Raw genomic sequence first — 19,206 nt, 5'->3', positions numbered from 1 at the left:
ACGGAAATCTCGCGTGATAACGCTTGGGATAAGTCCGGGGTTCTGGGAAGCGCATCCGGTATGGTGGCCGGGATAAAGAGATCCACGCGTTTTATCGTGAGCGAACGCATTCGCCAATACTGGCGCCTATTGTGGCGACGATCGGAGCAGCTGGAGCGCACGCTAAACGCAGATCGTCGCAACTTTCTCCGCACGTACGCGTGAACGTGACATTTCGCGCCCACCCGATTATTCTATTTACGAAAATGATCAGCGGGACACGCATGCAAGCGTCACGTTCAGCGTCAATCGTGTCCTGCCGATTCTCGCGTCACGTCGGCGCTGAAGGCGATCTTGCTATCGCTATCGAGTGCCGGCATTAATTGAAATCCCGTGCCAAACGCGTGGCGAAGAATTTGGATTATTTAAATGACGTTAAATGTATGAAGGTTACAAAAATCGGTCATTTGATTGAATTAATAATTGAATCATCAAACAACGTTTCTCTTTATTTCTCAAGATTGTAGTAGAGAAACTCATTGCGAAACAGAATTTAACGATAATTCATTAACTCTAATGTAGTCATGAGTTTATTAGATCCAGCGGTATATCTTTAATCAAGCAACTTCTCTTTTTTAGTGCGGAGAAATTAAAGTAGACTTGTGTTTTCTAAGAAAGTAAATTTTTAAAATCACTTGCGAAATTAGATTTGTGCTTTGCGAAAAAAGAAACGCAGATAAAATTCGTTTCGCAAAATTGTTTCGCCTCTCAATAACGTACGGGTCTTTTCGATCCAGAATACATGCAAACGTATAGGCAAGAAAAAGCATCGTGCGTATTAACCATTAATCGTTGAATTATCTACGCGAGGATTATTAGCCGCGACGGTGAAACCATCAGCGGTGCCGTAATACCGTGTTAACCGGTGTAACGGTATTACAAAAGCGACAGTGAAATGGCCGGGATGAGAACGCCGGTTTCGCTCCTTGAAAGTTACGCGCGCGCGTACGCGCACGTCACGTTGTAATTACTTCGCGCTTACTTATGCGAACGATAGTGCGATAGAGTTCCGGCGTGTTCGTGCGGGTCTCCGCTCGGATAGAAGAAAGCGGAAAAAATAGTCGTCGCCGTCTCGTGAACGAGAAACAGTTACGTCTTCTCCGTCGAGTGTGCATAAAATCGGCAGTAAAGATTGGAGTCGTAAGAGATCTCGATAAGAGCTGGGATTTCTACCTGGGCGGTGCGAGTTATTGTTATAGTCATGAGAATATAAAGCGCGACTATCTCCCGTCGCGATCGCGCTTAAAAAGACCGACTATAAATATAATCATGCATATTTTGAATGCAACGGGGAAGGGCAACATTGTACATTGTAGTCTGCAGTCCGTGCCGGAATACGCGTGTTCTTAATGCAGCGGCATAAACGTAAACCGCGTCGTGCAGGGCGACAGTTTTGTTATAGCGAGTTTCACGCGAGGGCATCGATTCATTTTACAAAGCGCTTGTTTGCTAGCTAAGTAACATCGTTTGCGCGGTAGCGATACAGTCGCTCGATAAGGTGTCCGCTTTAACGTTCTCTTTTCCCGAATGTATTTGTGTGTTTACGAAATTTTTGCGTTAATAATAACGGCAAGAGGAAAGCAACGATAAGTCAGACACGCGCGATAAACCGAGGTTCGTTATCGGTTATTTGCCTATCGTCGTGCCTCTTATCCGTCCATCTAATCTCAATGACATTGCCGTATCGGGTGCACAATGTCGTCTCTATCGATATCTCGTAAAAGGCAGCGAGGCAAAACAACGATGCGATTGATTCCCGTCCCGGAAGTAACTCTGGCGCGATCTTAAGTAACGTTACGAGAGGCCTCTGTGGCGCGAAAAAAGCGATTCGTGTGTCGCCGTGAGACGATAAAAAAATGCTTTTAGCGTTCTCTGCGAGCGTCTACGGTCGATCGGGCGAGATTAATGTCTATTGCAAGGCCGCGTTGACAGATTCATAGCGGTAAATTGTGCTGGCGAAGGTCAAACGAAAGTACGATCGTTCGCTGAGACGAACGGTTGCTGGATCGAATGTACGGTGCTGAAGAATTGATTTTGACTCTTTTGGAGGCCGCCAGTTTCTTTTTTTTGCACGCCGAGTTTGTACTTTGCGGGGAAAGAGGCGAACAGCTCATGAATCGACGAGGTCGAAGCGTTTAGCAGAAACGGGAGCTCTCGGGTCTTTCCTGCACGTCGATCTATACATGTGTATAAAAAACATATGTACGAAACTGTATCGTAATATCTTAATATAAAACTGTGGAAAAAGTTTCATCATCTCAACATTCTATAATTGGTGAATCGTGAAGGTTTCGCGTTTAAATGCTACCTTAATGACAACTTAATTGAAAATAGATTTTATATTTGCAATAAACGTATCGTAAAAAATGCTGTCCAAATTATTAATTAGAAAATTAAAATATTTATATTATAGAAATTGATTTATAAAAAGTTACATATAAATATGATAATTTTGCTTAAATGAGAATTTCCAAAGGGGACGAGCCTAAAGTACAGTAACTGTATCAGTCATACGTGTTTGAAAAACACATAAAGAGGTCTGGCACAGACGCGTCGTTGTATATTTTATAAGTGCCGCAATCGGGCCTTCGAGCGTTTGGATGAATCACTATGACGAGCATCCGACACGACCCGACGACAGATAAAGGGAGAGAAAGGAGAGAGAGAGAGAGAGACACCGATAACGGAAGGAGGCTCGCGGAGCTCTGTTATCAGGTTTTACCGAATTGTCTGCCACCGTGATCGTTTCGCAGCGTTACCAGGCGGTAATGTTCGATGTTTCGCAAACGAGGATGTGACGCATCCTCCGCGGAACATCAGGTCGATGGACTGTCGTCACGTGCGGCCCCAACGAGAGAACGGAAATGAAATCGCTCGTTTCTCGGAGAACCTTCGCGTTGAGCTCGCTCGGTTTCTGATTCAGCTACGGACTCCGCCAAAATTGCGCAATATTTTTTATGACCTGCTGCCGCGGAAATAGCAACGGAGAACGGAGATTGTAATCGAGGATACTCGCGAGTGATTGAAATATTCTGAGATGCGATTCCGCGAGTAAATTTGGCTCTGACCGTGTGAGATCCGCGCCGCGGAATCTTTTCGCTCGCCATCGCGGTTTCTCTCCTCCACCTCCTCTTGCTTCCCCCTCGAGAAGTGGAGTGCGCGATTTGCAACGAGAACGCTGTTTGTGCAACGGTAGTTTTCCAACCCGTCCAGCAGTCCGTCACACCACACGCACCACACGGAGTTACGGGGAGAGAGGGAGAGGGGGGAGAATTTTTCCAGATTCTAAATACAGGCGGTAGTGCAGGAGGGAATCGATATGCCGGGAGGATAACGATAGAGGTGCTGCGATCGGTAGCGAGCAGGGCGGGCGGGTGAGCTGGCTGGCCAAGGCCAGCTGCGTCAAGAAAACGCGGCCATCGCATCGAGCGTGGATCGGATCGGCTGAATCGTGGTGGAGGTGATGGAAGAGAAGGGGGAGAAGGCAGGCAGCAACGTTGAGAGAGTAAAAGAGGAAAAGAGAGATGAAAGAACGAGAGAAAGAGAAAGATAGCGCGAAAGAGAGAGAACTCTCCGGCGGAAGCGGGCGGTTGTTTACCGCAGGAACAGCAGCCGGCCACTTTGTTGCACGCCACGGAATTATGCGCCGCCGAGAGGCGCGCGGACGCGCGCGAGATGCGCTCGTAAGTAACGACCGGGCGTCACGAAATTACTTTCGGGGCACACGCCGTCGCCTCTTCTTGCCCCGCTCCGCCACGTTCGATTCTGCGATCCGGTATGCGTGTGCACGTTATGTGCACACACGTTCATCTCGTGCACGATGATCGATGACGGGAGAGAGACAGGGTTTTCTTTTTTTCGACACCGAGGTCTTATGTCGTCACGTCGTCTACGAGGTCTTTGTTAATTGGCTGTTTCGGACATTAATTTCAAGCGTTACATAAATGTATAGAGTGTTGAGCTGCAGCAATGGAATGATCGATTAAGCGATGTTAATTAGGTAATTCAGTTCTCTCGTTGAATGAAGGTGCTGTTCGTGTACACATAATTCTCGGAGCGCGCAGTTAAATCTTTGTGACATTTCAGAGCCGAAAGAAAGTTGTAAAGAAAAGAGATTCTTTAGTGTAACTTGTAGTTACACTATGATACATATACAAATAATGGCATTATATTTTTATTAGAAAATATGTATCAGATGTATAGAGCATATTTATATTACGCGTTAGACATAGCGTTAGATCAGTCACAATTCTCGACATCTCTAAGCGCAAAGTCGGGATAGAATTCGAGACGAGGGAAATCCGAGACCTTTACTCAGCTACGTGCTAAATGATAAAACCGACCGACCGATTCTCAATTTGAGTTGCTTAACGGGAGATCGCGCCGAGCATGAGCGCGGATCGGATTGCGAGCCCGGCTCGGCGCGGCACATGGCAATGGCTCTCCTCTTCGTAACCTACATCCAGCTTCGCGATCTCCGCACTCCCGTACGTCGACCGTCGGCATCTGAAAGTATAATATACACGCCGCCTGTATACGGCGTTAGCCGGCATTAACATACACCGCCGTCTAATAAGCAACGCAAATCGCGCGAGCTCAGAATGCGATGCCCTTGCGCTTTGCGCGCGATTTCTTGCCTCGTCGAGCCAGGCCTCCGGCTTGCATTTCGATAATTACGCGTTGCGTAACGAGTGGTCCTTTCTCCCCCTCCGCCCCCATCAGCGCGCTCAAGGTCTTCTCTTTCGTGGAAAGTTCGCGAAGCGAGACGACCCGGGAAAATGAAGCCGATACGGAACACACTTTTTCGCAAGCACCGAGGTATCCTTATCTCGCTATCGTTGTGATATCGTTATTACGAGATCGCGCCGGAATTTTCGCAAGGCGCTCGAGTTTCGTCAGGAACAGCGCTCGGAGCGAGCAAGCGCGCAGCACCGTACATAATCCTCGAAAATTCCCCTTTCGACTTGCGTAGACGGTTATTATCGCGCGTTCGCCGCGTATGTAATGGTACTTTAACTAGATTTTCCGGCGCGTTGTAAGCCCGAGCGCCCGAAAAACGCACGGACGACCCAAGATAGATCCAAGCGGCGCGGTATAAATCGAGCAGGTAAAAACGTGTCTGTAAATGGTTCGTCCGTGAACCATTTTCTCCGATCCATCTCGAGATACACCGAGAGCGACCAGATTATCCGCTCTAACGGCACCTTTGTAACGCGAGCGGAACATGTGGCCGAGCTACGCAAGTTTCGTTCCGAATGCACGCATTGGACTCCACCCACCTCGTCGCATCCCTCGGAAACCGTACTTTCGACACGATCCTTCTCGCGAGCAACGGTCACGCTCGGTTCGGTGAATTCGTGTGCGTGCGATTTTCACGGGTCGCAGGTAAAAGCCGCTCGGCAAGGCTGATTTATCAGGCCCCGGCTCGGTAGTGGTGCTGGCAGCCCCAGGGGAGCTTCGCAACGATCTCACCCCCTCCTCGCCAGTCCGGGTCTTTCTTTCTTTTCTTTTTTTTAAGGCCTCGGGTCCGACCGGCGTTGCATTGCGGCCGCCATTGCGAGCGGAGAGAGAGAGAATCCATTACGCCGATCGGCGATATCTCTCCCATTTTTGCGGCGTGTAGCTCGTCAAAACGATCGCTCGGACGTGTTACACACGACGTGTTGCGCCAGATATTCCGCGAGGAGATTCGTCCCGCCGCCACCGCGAATGTTGCGTAAATCGGATCGACGAGAGCCACGGCCGAATTTCAGTGAATGACGGCGTGTAATACATTGAAGCCGAAATAATCATCGCCGATGAGATCGGATCGTTCGGCCGTATGGTTATTGGTCATTTAGCCAATTAGAGATTACCATCTAGATACTTATACGCTCAATTAGGGTAATTGTGACAGCGGGGTAAACGAAGCAACGCGATGTTGTTCGACGGTGAAACGAGTAGTTGCTGAACTTTATTGATTTTGTAATGACCACATTAATTTCGCTGAAAGATACCTGCGTTACGTCACTGAATTGAAAATATCGATGAACATAAAATATGATATCATGAAACTTTCTAGTTCTATATAAAATAATCGATTTAATTGAATGTATATAGAAATTCCCAGATTATAGATTGCTCAGAGTCCTTGTAGCTTTCCTTGTAGCCGAGTCTAAATTTTTTCCTTCGTTTAGCCCTTCCATTTTCGGTCAGAGATACGTATCCGTGTCTGGATGTTCTTGAAGAGTCATTCTGTCTCTCGACAAGGAACATCGGTACATGTGCACCAAACCAAACGCGTCTCTTATCGAACAGAGCCTGCATACAGACACGGGAAGTGTTTGCGGCCGTGAAACTTAACGGCGGCCCGATCCATTTGAAACTTTCTCACGTTTCGCGGCACAAATGACAATTCCGTGTTTCACGGCCGTCCGACTAGGAAGCGACAGAGGTGATTTAAAAGAGCGTCTCGTCGTCGATGTGCGTTTGTGCGTCAGCAACGACGATCCTTGACAGTCCCCCGGCCGCCACCGGCTTGCTCTTTCCTTTCTCGTGCGATTCGCGCGCGGCATCAAACACGCACGGACCGAAAAGGACAATGCGTGGCTTTTTTCTCTTCCTCTTCCTTTCTCAGCGATAACGCACGTAGTGCGCCGGCGAGCTGCACTTGATCTCTGCGGATCTCTTGTGCCTCCGCCGCACCGCCGCCGATCACGATCGCGGAAGAGCGCCGTGGTGCCGCGCCGCGTCGATCGACGATGATCGAATCGTGGCACGCGATCGTCATTCCGCATGTTGATCGCGAACACTCTTATCGGTGTTTCTCAATCGACGTTCCGAGGAACGACGTAAGCGTTTCGTGAAATATCCGACAGAAAACAAATGCTGCTAATAACAAGAATTTTATTGTCACTTGTATAATTTACTGCCGGTGGATTCGGGATCAAATAAAGTTTAACTAAAACTGTTTTTCAAAGAAATTTATATTAGCTCCATTTACGTACACTTGACCGTACAGAAAATATAACGCATGGTGTTAATTAATTTTAATTGGTTTACTGTGGAAATTGGGAGACAGTACTTCTTCCTTTCTTCTCACTTTCTTTTAATGTATAATAATGGAATAACATGTAGATTAACAAAACGAGAACATCCTTCTGTTTAAAGGGTATTTGAGCTTTACTAATCAACTAATATCAAAGTCTATCTCACTATCTCATGAATGGTGTCGAGAATAAAAACTGTTATTGGCTCGATGCTTCACGCTGCGGTACGTTTGAAGATTTGGTATCTTTCCTGCTGCGGATGCATATTGCAGATGAAATCATTGTATGCGTCAACGCGCGGCGAGCAAAGATCGAGGTCGCAGCTCCAGCAGCAGTAGAGATCGAGATTCGGCGATCGGATTGCCCGGCAATCCGCGCACGCATAAGCGCAATCCGGGAGAGTCCACGATTAGCGCGATTAACGTGATACGGTCTTTACGCGGTTTTTGTCACGCAGGCACTCGCACGAGTCCCGTGTGCATGCACACGTGTGAATTTGCGCGTGTACGTGTGCATCCGCGGCGAAACGACGCGCGTATAGCTCGGAGCGGTGCGCACGCACGCGATCGCTCGACTCTCCGTCAAGTTCGCGAAGGCCACCGCCGTACAGCGAGTTGAGATGCGAGTCCGTCTCTCGGGCTCGGCCTTGGTCACCCGCTTCCGTCAGCTGCGGGCTAATTGTGAATAACGTGTCGATACGCAGGCACGCATGTGCATGTGCACGCACGCACGGATGCACGCACAGCCGAGCCGAGGCCCCCCGATTCCGTGACGGCGAGTCTTTCCGTGTCGCGCCCGCTTCTTTGTAGCGTAATGTCGGAAATTACGCCGAAACGGGAGCAGCCGCTCGCTTTATTACGGGTGTCGTGTCTCTCGCTTCGTTTTACCTTCGTTTTGTACGTCCGTTTTCCCACACACATACACATACACGCGTAAATGCTCTCGACGATCGACGATCGGTGGTCGACGTCGCGTCCGAGAAAAAGAGAAAATATAAAGACAGAAGGAGGAAGTGCCGACCCGCATTCGTCACATCTCGCACTTGACGCCGAATGTAATCGTTCGATTCCGGGTCGTGTTTGTCTAATATGAGGATCGTGGTCAGCTCGGCGATATCGTGGGTTGAGAGTCAGATATCGAGAATATCAGTCTAGGAATATAGATATTGATATAACTTTCACAAACACAATTTTCCAGACGTTGCCAAAGTACTTCTTTTAGCGCACAAAATGCGGAATTATTTTACGAGTTTACAAATTAGTGAAATTCGTGTAATTGAGTCAGTACAATAGCTATAATAAAAATCAGATATCAAAACAGATATGCAAATGCCCGTTTCTGATTTCTTTGTTACAGACCAAAAAGAACAACCCGAATCGCGTGAAGAGGCCGATGAACGCGTTCATGGTCTGGTCGCAGATGGAACGCAGAAAGATCTGCGAGGTTCAGCCGGACCTCCACAACGCGGAGATTAGTAAACGACTTGGTAAATTATGGAAATTGCTGACAGACGCGCAGAAGCAGCCCTTCATCGAGGAGGCCGAGCGACTCAGGCAATTGCACATGAAGGAGTACCCCAACTACAAGTACCGTCCCAGGAAGAAGAAGCCCACGACAGCCACGGAGGTCGCGCCAAAACCGAAGCAGAAGAAGAGATCACGGAAATCGTCGTCGTCATCGTCGACGACGTCGTCGTCGTCATCATCGACGATAACGTCATCATCGTCGCCGTTGCCATCGCCATCATCATTGTCTCTGTCAACGCCGACAAACAGTCCGGCCGCGATATCGGCCGGTTCCCCGCTATCGCCGCTCTCGGCGACACCCGCTGCTAGTCACAGAATGAAGAACGACAGTAACAACAACCACACTCGGCAGACGACGCTCAAGAGGCTCCAAGCTCAGCCCAGCATCAAGCCCATGTCCAGGTTGAAGGCGCGGCTCGCTGTGGACGTTGCATCTAATGTCCCAGCTACTCAACACACGCTGGTACAGGCAGATGCAACTTATACTCCGACGCCGCCTACAGTGACCGCCAAGGTGCCCAATAGCCCAAGTTGCGACACTCCAGATTCGCCGGAGTCTGCCATCTTTTACGACGAAACTCCGGATTGCACCGCATCTAGCAACGCAGTCTGCAACATCCTGCCTAGCATGAAGATCAAGCAGGAACCAGGGGTCGATTTGGACTGCAGGACCAGCTTCGCCTCGAAGGATTTGTTCCTCAATACTCCGCCCCTGAACATGACGTCGATGATGCAGACGGACAATCGAGGATGTCGCCGTGCCAACTCGACCGTCGGAGGTCAGCAGACGACGAGCTTCCGTATAAAGGAGGAATCGACGCCGGTGACGACCTTCCGCATGAAGGAGGAGCCGACGGACACATTCAGCATAAAATCAGAGATGAATTCAGTATCCAGGGTGTGGTCCCAGCAGCTGATGGACGCGACCACCCTGACGTCCCAGTCGCCTCTGTCCACAACGATGATGAATACCACGAGCAACATCATTGACGACGACCTCGCGGAGCTGGCTTACGACTTGCCGGAGTTCTGCACGAGCGAGCTATCGAACGACATAGATATCACCTTAGACGAGTTGGTCACTTTCGATACCGCGAACTCTCTCAACGGCTTGCCGGTCGAGTTCACTCGCAACTCCGACGTTAACGAGATACTGTCAATCGGATGCTTCGAGGAATGGAACTATTAAAAAACGGAGTAGAACAAAAAGGAGGAGAAGAGGATTGGAGGTAGAGGAATGAACGTCCTGTGGAATAGGTGGATAGACGTCGTTGTTCGTCCTCGGTTTGTATAAAGCGTTACAAGCCGCTGCCATGGCGTTCGCGAGGATCGACGTTCAATGTCCTGCTTGGTGAACGCCAGTTGATTCCAAGATCTCGGCCGGACGCGACGGCATGATGCGGAGATGCGATGTGCGATCACCATCCGGATGTATTGCACTCTCGCGACCGGCCGAACAAATTTCGTCATGCGCCATCCGCGCTTTTTTGTACTTTGGGGTTCGGGAGGATCGTACCACTCGGATGCGTACTCCTCTCCGTTTTATCGCACCGTCGCGCGCCGTGACTTTCAGGTTGCTCTCCCGACCAGTCTCCTGCGTGGACAGCCAATGTGCGGAGAGAGGGTAAAATATCGTTTTCGAAAGGGAGAGAGATACGATCGTTCAAGTTACAGTTAACTACCACGAGCTGTAATCTTCGCGGCTGGCGAGGTATCCGCGCGTAGGATGAATCATAATTAGCATATACAAGCGGTTAAGATAAATTCAAGAGATAGGACATCACGTGGTCCTTTATTCATGCTTTTACGTCTTTCTTCTTTTATAAACTTTTGAGGAGAGTTCGCGGAAAGTTCGTAGGGGATTCTCTTGCGTCTTTACCCTGCTGCCGAGATCACGAGATCGGAAGATGTTTAGTTAGCGCGCAGCACTCTCGCATTGGAATTTTCTACGAACACTTTAATACAAAAAGTTTTTGATATTTAACGGGATAACTATTCATTGGCTCTCTCGTATTTCTTTTTTTTTATTTTCAAAGCAACGATATCAGCCTTTGCTTAGCGAAGCATAGTTAAGCCTTTTCGTTGCATTCGGCGCGTTGTGAACGGTCCTTGGTTTGAGCAACTTATACAGCTACGACGCGCGACGATTTCGAGATGAAGAGTTTTTGTATATGTACTGTAGTATATTATTTTATATAAAGATAGATGTCCCGCTATAGTTGTAAGAATGAATGGCCGGAACTGCGTGGATCGAAGGTGAATCGAGATAATAATTCTTTTGCAATATACGTCAGATTCGCTTGTGCTTTCAGAGTGATTTACTCGATTCTCGCATGTCCGCCCATTTTTTTGTACATACCGAATGTGTATTTAGTAGCTGTACATCGTCGATAATATGGTTAAGCACAGGATTGTGCAGCAATAGAGTGCAAAATGCGCACGTCTCTGCGTGACATCGGCGTTCTTCCTGTGAACCGAGTCTTTCTGCTTAACAATAATAGAGATGCCTTCCGCTATGCATCCCTTCGCTTATTTATTATTATTTTAATCTACATGTTTAGTGAAAAAATGTGACTGTCCAATTTTTATTCATCAAGCAGAGTGTTTCCTTAAAATTAAAAAAATATTAAAATTGAAAAAAATACTTAAAAAAAGTTAAAAAGTTACAAAAAAAGTAAAAAATATTAAAATTAAAAAAAAGATTTAGAAAATTAAATTTAAGATTGAATGAAGAACACGATTAATCTTAGGACGCATAGTGGACATATGTTTCTTTCACGTGTCTTTTGCCTTTTCTGTCAAGTTATGAGTAAACGAACTGTCTTCATTTCGTTTGCTATTACTCTCGACGGGAACCGATCAAATTGATTAGACGAAGAACTCTGGTCTCGTTACGTTTTACTTTCTTTTTTATCTATACTTATTCCTTGCTTGATCCATAAGCAGACGCGGAATGGAAAGAAATCATGAGGGCAAAGTGCAAAATGTGATCTGATAAGACTTGCAACAGCTATTTCTGAGGACGGATCAGATATAGAAACCAAAGGTCTGTCGCGAGCCTTTTGGTAGCCATAAACGATCCTGAAGGTGTCTGAGAAGTTGAAAAATTAAACCAACGTGAAATGAACACGGGAGGAACGCCGATCGATATAATACGCGTGTGTTGCTCCAGGAAAGATATAATATGTACAGTATATTATATCTACATATATATATTATGTAGCGTGTGTAGTACGTACACACATAATTGATAACGATATGAGATGTTGAAGAGTGAGTAATACACGAGCTATCACTACCGTTGACGATAATCGCTCTCGCGAGGATCAGCAAGAACGGTCATTAAGTACTCCCCTGTGAAGAAGAACAACTTGTTTCGACTCGAAAACGAATTATTCGAAGAAAAAGAATTATTCATACATTTAATGATACACATTTAATGATGATCAATAATAAACAACACTTCATTCGAGAATACGAGAGATCGAGTTTCCGATGAGGTCTCGTGTGCTCGGACACCCTATATATATAAATAACATAAATTGTTACATAAAATTGATACATAAATTCTATTTGTAAAATGTCTGTAGTATTCATATAAAAGGCAAATCTTCTAGAGTTTTTACGATTTATAAACAAATCCAAGCAATCCGGATGTTCAGTCGAGCCTTTTGATTTCAAGATCTCCGAATTGTTGCAGCTTCGAAATCTCAGTTTCCAATTCGGAGAGAAAAAGAAACCGGTGAAGAAGACGAGTGTTCGCGACATCAAAGAATTAGGCTCGTAAATCAGGTGATCATTGAAGTGTCATTTCGGTCGAAAACAAGAATGTAACACGCAAACATACACGCACACACATGGGGGATCAAGACGCGAGTGTTTCTCCGATCGATTGGGTGCGATCGCCGTTTAAATCCTGGCGGTTAAGATTTAGCGGTAGCATCGGTGACGATCGAGCGAGCCAGCCATGCTTTACGTCGCGCACGCGGTTATCGATATATCAAACTCTTGATCTCATAGTTGTTTTTACCTTTGCGTAGTGATTAATTTTCGACGATTGTTCATAAACGGTGATGATTACTGATAATCGCATTGATACCAGCGGATTCACTACCATCAGTTTTTTTTTTACTTCTTGTAAGGTATCTACGTTTCTGACAGTTAGTATTTTATGTTTTTAGGATTATTATTGTTCGCATTAATGTTGTTATATTCATTATAATTATTAATATAATATTATTACTTTTATTATAACTACGATTATTGTCATTATATTATTATTATCCTTACTCCTTTTACTATCATTATTCTTATTATTCTTATTATTACTGCTGTAACTATATTATTGCTCGTACTTGCTGCTGCCAATTGCGATTGAGCGAAAATGAGGAAGGAGACTCGGTGAGCGCTTCCTCAATCAAAGAACGAGCGAGCGACTCCGATTCAACGCGTGATTCTCGCGAAGCACGATCGCCTTTTTGCGTCATCAGATCATATTAAAATCCGAGAAATGAAAAAACGCTTTGGTGAGCGGACGAGTTGCTCGACGTGAATTTTCGCGTTCGCAAGTTTCGTTTATCTTCTTCTCTTTCTTTTCTTTCTCTTTTTTCTTCTTGTCATCCATATGCAGGCGGGCACCGTCGCGCTGCGCCAATTAATGCGTGTTGCAATCAACAGTTTAATTTTCTTTTCTTCTTTTTTCGTCGAGAAACGATCGAGAACGAATGGCTCCGTCGTTTCTGACGATGGGCGAACGATGTCGGGGGGGGGAAGAGAAGGGGAGGGATTAAAGGGAACCGGACAAAGCCGCGAAGAAGCGAATAAAATACAAAGCGAACACAGTGCCTACCACTCCGGTCTGGAAACTCTCGTACAAAAATCATATACAGGGCCAAGAGGAACAAAGTATAATGTTAGTGTTGATAGCTATTTACACGAAAGCTCAATAAGAATTATTACGATACGATTGCTCCGAAATTCTCGTCTCCTTGCTACAGGGCCGCGTCTCGGTAAGCTCAGGGTGGTCGGAAAACGAAAAAAAAAAACAAAAAAAGAAAGGAGAAAATCGAAAAGGAAACTCATTCTACGTGACGCGGGAAACGCGAGGGGAAAGAGCGCAGGAGGAAGTCGCTGATGTAGGAGAGCAGGAGCGGATATAGTCTTTCGCGAGTAACAGGCTGTGCCGATTCTAAAGTTGTTACGGACGCTTCGTCGCGGGGATAGCAGCGCTACATATCACAAGCCGCTCGCATAATGCCATGCTCGTTCACCACATTCTCGTAGTCTCGCAAGTAATCGCTCGACGCGTCAACGTTAACGATAACTGCCAGCAATATGCGTGCCGAATACTCACGTTCGAAAGTACGTCTCGGTCATCCTCGTAGATGATCCTCAGCGCTTCGTCGTCCCGCACACATCGAATTACGGCGCTTGGAAACGATTTTTGATAGGATGGACACGACGAGTACCGCGATTTTCTGAATATTACACGGTGTTATGCGACTGTTTCAAATTAACGCGATAGCTTAAGCTTAAGACGAGGTGCATGCTCGGATTGTTCGAACTGCCGGAGCTCCGCGAGTTCGAAGCCTGCTCGCGCTCGAAGGCGATGCACCGCGCGACGGATGCGAATTCAGATACCATAAATTATTCGAGTAATTTGCGGCCGAGTGCATGCGACGACGCGAAGGGCACTTGTGCAAACACAGGGCGAAGAGCGAAAGAGAAAAAACGGCAGAACTGACTTCAGGACCGGTCGAGCGGAGCGTGTACGTCGCGCTCGCGCTCGCGCGCAAGCGAGCCACCTTTTATGACGTTTATCTCCCCTTCGCGGCTCGCTCTGCGGCTTTCGTGAAAGCCATTGTTCGCGCGGATAGAGTTCGATGATAAGTACGCGCATCGCCACGGACATTAGCTGGGTCACAGTTCGCACGCGTGAGAGGCCCGACCTCTTTCTCTCTTAGGCCACGATTCTAGCGGATGCGTGTACGGACGAGGGGGCTGTCCTTACGAATTCATACGTCGAACCTCGTTTGAGCACGCGGAATGTAGATTGGAGATGCAGAACAGAAATTAATACGAATTTCATGCTAATTCGAACAGATAAATTACAATCGAGATAGTGGAATATTAGAATACATGGCGATCAGAAACGAAAGACCGAGAAGCGGCCATTCATTTATCAGCAGTCGTAAAAAATTAAAAGAAACGAAGGGAAGGAAAAATATATTATATGCGTTTGTCGCGAAGATCTTTTTCTGATGCAGATTAACATTCGCATACATGTTGCTGATCGAAAAAATTGTTTGGCATAGAGCCGGAGAACCGGCTCACATGTTTGATCGTTTCTGTCTGTTCGGAATTTTGTTAAATTCTTACATGGCGAATTAATGGCCGGCGCTACACAGATTATTCAACAGATAAAGGAGCTCTCTTCGTCCAAGCGTGCATTCGTTACGATCTTTTGCACGCTAGTGGCTAGAAGCACAGAAGCGCGTCCGCTCGACGGACTGGAGCGGGAATTTCGTGCGAGCGGGTACAACAGCGAGATACTTAAATCGATGGATTATTATATTGAAGGAGCGACCAAAAGGAAAAAGAAAAGAGAGGAAGTTGACGAACGAGAGAGAGAGAGAGTTATATGGAATGGTAGTTGTATGTTACAAGAGAAAGAAAAAGAGTCGCGCGGTGCCGCGAAGAATGCAAGACGATGCCGACGACGCGTTTTGCATTTTCGTATATTTATCCGAATATTGTTAGTGTTTCTCGCACTCCTGTCTCGCGCCGATACGAACGTATGATGATCATGGCGAGAGCCGGGAACGTGAGAAACTTTGATTTTATTGTTAGTGCTTCCATCAAATTCCATCATTCAAGTCCTTTCTCGATTCTCCTCTTCACACGCGGACTGCGTTATTCACTTTTTTCGCTACATTTATGAATGCTTTGTAAAAGAAATAACAGCTTCAACAAAATCTCTATTTCTCTCTACCAATTTTTTGAATCAATCTATACCTCTGTGATAGAGATCTGAAATAGACTTTTGTATTCGTTAAAACTGAGAAGGATATATGGATTCTTGCAAAACGCGTCGCTCGTCGTAGAATTACGTTAACAAGTCGTTTCTGAACTGCGCTCGGATTTTCTTGCTTTCTTCGCATCGCAACCGCCAATTTATCCTTAACGAGCGTCGTCGGTACGACTTTGGAGCTCGCGAATCTTTTCTACTGTCCAGTCTCTGATAATCGTTACGTACCAAATCTCGCGTTCCGCATAGCGTAGGTGTTAGGAACGCTTTAGGAGAGTGGGACCGCGTGTTCCTCTCGCTACAAATCGCTGCTCAAATAAATCGTAAGCCGTGATACGCGTCTGCACCTCGGCGGACTCAAAGTCGCACCGACGATTCACCCCCCTGTTGCGATTAAAATTTTTCAATTTTTATGGACTTCATCGAGTAATAAACTTAAACTTAGGCGCGCCCGCGAGCGCACTCGCGGCCACTCGAAGTCGTCGCAACACTGATCGAATTGTCGCAGTTTCAGCGAATGCACTATTTAGTGCATTTGTTAATCTCTGGATATTTAGATATAAAATCCGATATTATTTTTGGACGAATTGATTTAAGTAACTTTGACTTTAATCTTAACTCAGCGATTAAATTAAATCCAGATGAAAGTTAATTACGCTATACCGCAAACAACAAACGAGCACATTTAATTAAATGTGTGTTTAATTGAGATATGCACTATTTTTCGACATAATAATATGAAATTCTACAATTACGAATGTATCATTGAGACGACGACTCGAGTGGCGGTCAGTGCGTACGCATGTGTGTGTATTCGTATATATAAATATATATATGTGTATGAAAACGACTCGACAAATAGGTGTGTAGTAGTTTTTAACAAATTCTTAGCATGTATATATGTCCAATTGAGAATGCCGTGGGGCGAGAGGAGAGAGGAATTTTTTGATATATCGAGAGTGCGTTTCGATGGGCTACGGTTACATTTGGTGTACGTATAAGGTTTATTGAGAGCCATTATTTACGGTTAACGTGTAATATCTATATTGGTCGGATAATGCATTCGTGTACCTTAGGCGTCGTTTGTCGCGTGGCATGTAATCGCTTGTGTCGATATGTATCGAGGATGCTGGCGGGGTTTCGCGGGTTTACTTTCTTCCGTAAAGACCGATGTGCAAATCACTCTCCTGGATGCTACGTTACGTCGTTGCTCCGAAGAAGAAGAAGAAGAAGAAAAGAATGACAAAACAAAATGGAAGCAACGAATACGTTGAGAGAAGGAAAAGGGGAGTACACCAAAGTGCAATATTCCGCGAAGGCGAACGGTTAGCTCTGAAAGCAAGACGAAATTCACCTTTGTCGAGATACGTAACGCGCTAAAAAACCTGATCTCAACCGAGATATCTATTTTTCATGGCGAGAAGTCGATATATTAAAAGCGAGAAGAGAGAAGTAACACTTTCGAAGAAGGAGAAAATGCCGTAAATTTTTCACGATATTTTTACACGAATCTGTATCTCGCAATAACCGGTCGAATCTTGTTCTTTCTCGCGATCGACGGGGGAAAGAACCCTTAGATTTCTGTTCTTCTAGTTTTCCTTTTTTTTTTAAATTATTACGTTGCACCGATGATTGCGTTTTGTTGCGTCGCTTGGTCGTTTCGTTTTCTTTTTTCCTTTTTTTCTTTATCGTCAGTCGCGTATGTCACACGAGGCGGACCAACTTTTTCCGACTACTTCCGCCCAAGATATCACCGAGTTTTACTTATTTCCTGTTTACAACGCCTCTGGTAATACGCGTTTTCTGGCCGGGGTATCCCGTGGATTCCCGTCGTTTTGTATGGTAAAAGGAATATATTCGTGTATGAGATGCGCATCTCTTAAGTTATCTATCCTAGTTTTTTAAGTTTCAACTATATATGTATACATAAGAAAAAGAAAGAAGCAGACGAGATAACGACTAACTTTAAATACCAACTGTACATTTGTATTTAGTCATCTTGTTTATAATACATTATAATATTATTACACTGTTATTAAGTACTCAATTTGTATCATTTTTTATCGAAATTATTAAAAAATAACTTAAAAATAATCAATGGGTTTCTTGATTTGCAGAGTGACTACAACCACAAAAAATACCACGATCACTTCTTTCAACCACCGTTTCCATCACCGTTTCCTACACCTAATTAATTTTCATGCATTCAAATGCAGAATATACTGATCGTTCAATGTCTCGTTGCAAAACAAGCATATATTTCAAAAGTAATAGTTGCTATAATTCTTCACTGTTGCTAGTATTGTTAGCTTATTGCACTGCTATATTACTGTTGTTTCAGTAGTGTTCTTACGTTATATATTAATTATAACTTTTTTAATTTTATAAAATTTCATAACATTCTCAAAATTTATATACACTGTTCTATGTACAAAATTACACTTATAGTATGTGCTTTATGGCGGTAGTATGATTAAGCTTATCAAATTAAAACGAAGTTGATTACTGAAAATAAATTTATTTTGCTTGATATCGGGACATTGTGACAGTCTGTTGAAATCGCGGGACGATCGGAAATCCAATTTGCCGGCCGCTTCGTGACTATACCACCCCAGGTGAGTAATCGATAAAGTGGCGGAGATCCTCGAGGTGTCGAGGGCGAGTGTGCGAGTCGTGAAAGCGCGATTAAGCGCAAGGCGAGAGAATCCGCGGCTCGCAGTCTCTCCTTCGGATTCTCTCCCCGGGCTGAGCTGTCGCGGCGACGTTCATCGACGTGATAATAACGCGCAGTAAGCTATTAATAGCGGGGCCTCGTGATCGTGCGCGTGGAACGTGCCGCGCTTTCGATTTCATCCTATCACGCCCGTATGTGCAGTCGTCCGCCCTTTCCTCCGCAAGGCCTGTTGCATAGTAGTCGCTTACATTGAGGTGACCGTCGAAGATGATTACTCCTTTAGTTACTTAGAAGATACAGTCGGATGGTGATGCGAGCCAACCTGGAAAAATCATCGTATCAAAATATTGGTAATGAACTGATGCCACGTGTATGCATAATAAATTGGCGTGGACTCTGACACGAGAAGCTACGCTGCGTGATTCAGTTTATATTTTCGCTTCCCGTGGACGACGATCGCGATTAGCGCGATAGCCGGAGAGATGCATTCGCCGGTTGATTGATACGATGGGGCGGACGGGAGGATGGCATCGCGACGGCGGCGGCGTCGTCGGGATCAAAAGACGCCGAGGACGGTACACGGTGTTCGGGACCCGCGTTTCCACGATTGGACTCGTCATTTACCGCGGTATAGAAGATAAATATTTTCCGAGTGCGATTTCTTTTTCGTGGCGCGATGATTGAAATAACACTCTCACGCGGCTGTGTTTTCCTTCGTTTAGTCGATACGTCACCGCCGCTGCGGCGGACGCGTATTTTTGGAACCGCGGCGAGCGTCGAGCGGAGGCGAGGCGCGATGCAGATCGAGACACGCGGCTGGGACTCTCGCATCCGAATCGACTAGCCGATACTCGAGAGATCGTTATTAATAGAGAATCATGATCATCGCGCTAATAAAAATGCCCGCGGGGC

At 45.8% G+C, this 19,206-nt stretch overlaps 1 protein-coding gene across 3 annotated transcripts in view; it reads left to right on the top strand.

Moving 5' to 3' along the window:
* LOC105275875 (transcription factor SOX-11) overlaps positions 1 to 17,714 on the top strand; it is an 86,387-nt gene extending 68,673 nt beyond the window's left edge. For all 3 annotated transcript variants that reach the window (XM_011333048.2, XM_026973881.1, XM_011333046.2), the window contains one exon: positions 8,424 to 17,714. In XM_011333048.2, coding sequence (XP_011331350.1) covers positions 8,460 to 9,782 — 1,323 coding nt within the window. In that variant the 5' untranslated portion in view covers positions 8,424 to 8,459 and the 3' untranslated portion in view covers positions 9,783 to 17,714. The remainder of the gene's footprint in view (positions 1 to 8,423) is intronic.
* The last annotated feature ends 1,492 nt before the right edge of the window (positions 17,715 to 19,206 follow it).

Source organism: Ooceraea biroi, chromosome 11 (genome assembly GCF_003672135.1).
Source record: "Ooceraea biroi isolate clonal line C1 chromosome 11, Obir_v5.4, whole genome shotgun sequence".
Classification (NCBI taxonomy): domain Eukaryota; kingdom Metazoa; phylum Arthropoda; class Insecta; order Hymenoptera; family Formicidae; genus Ooceraea; species Ooceraea biroi.
The sequence above is the reverse complement of the archived record's forward strand: the minus strand, read 5'-3'. Positions and strand labels throughout refer to the sequence as shown.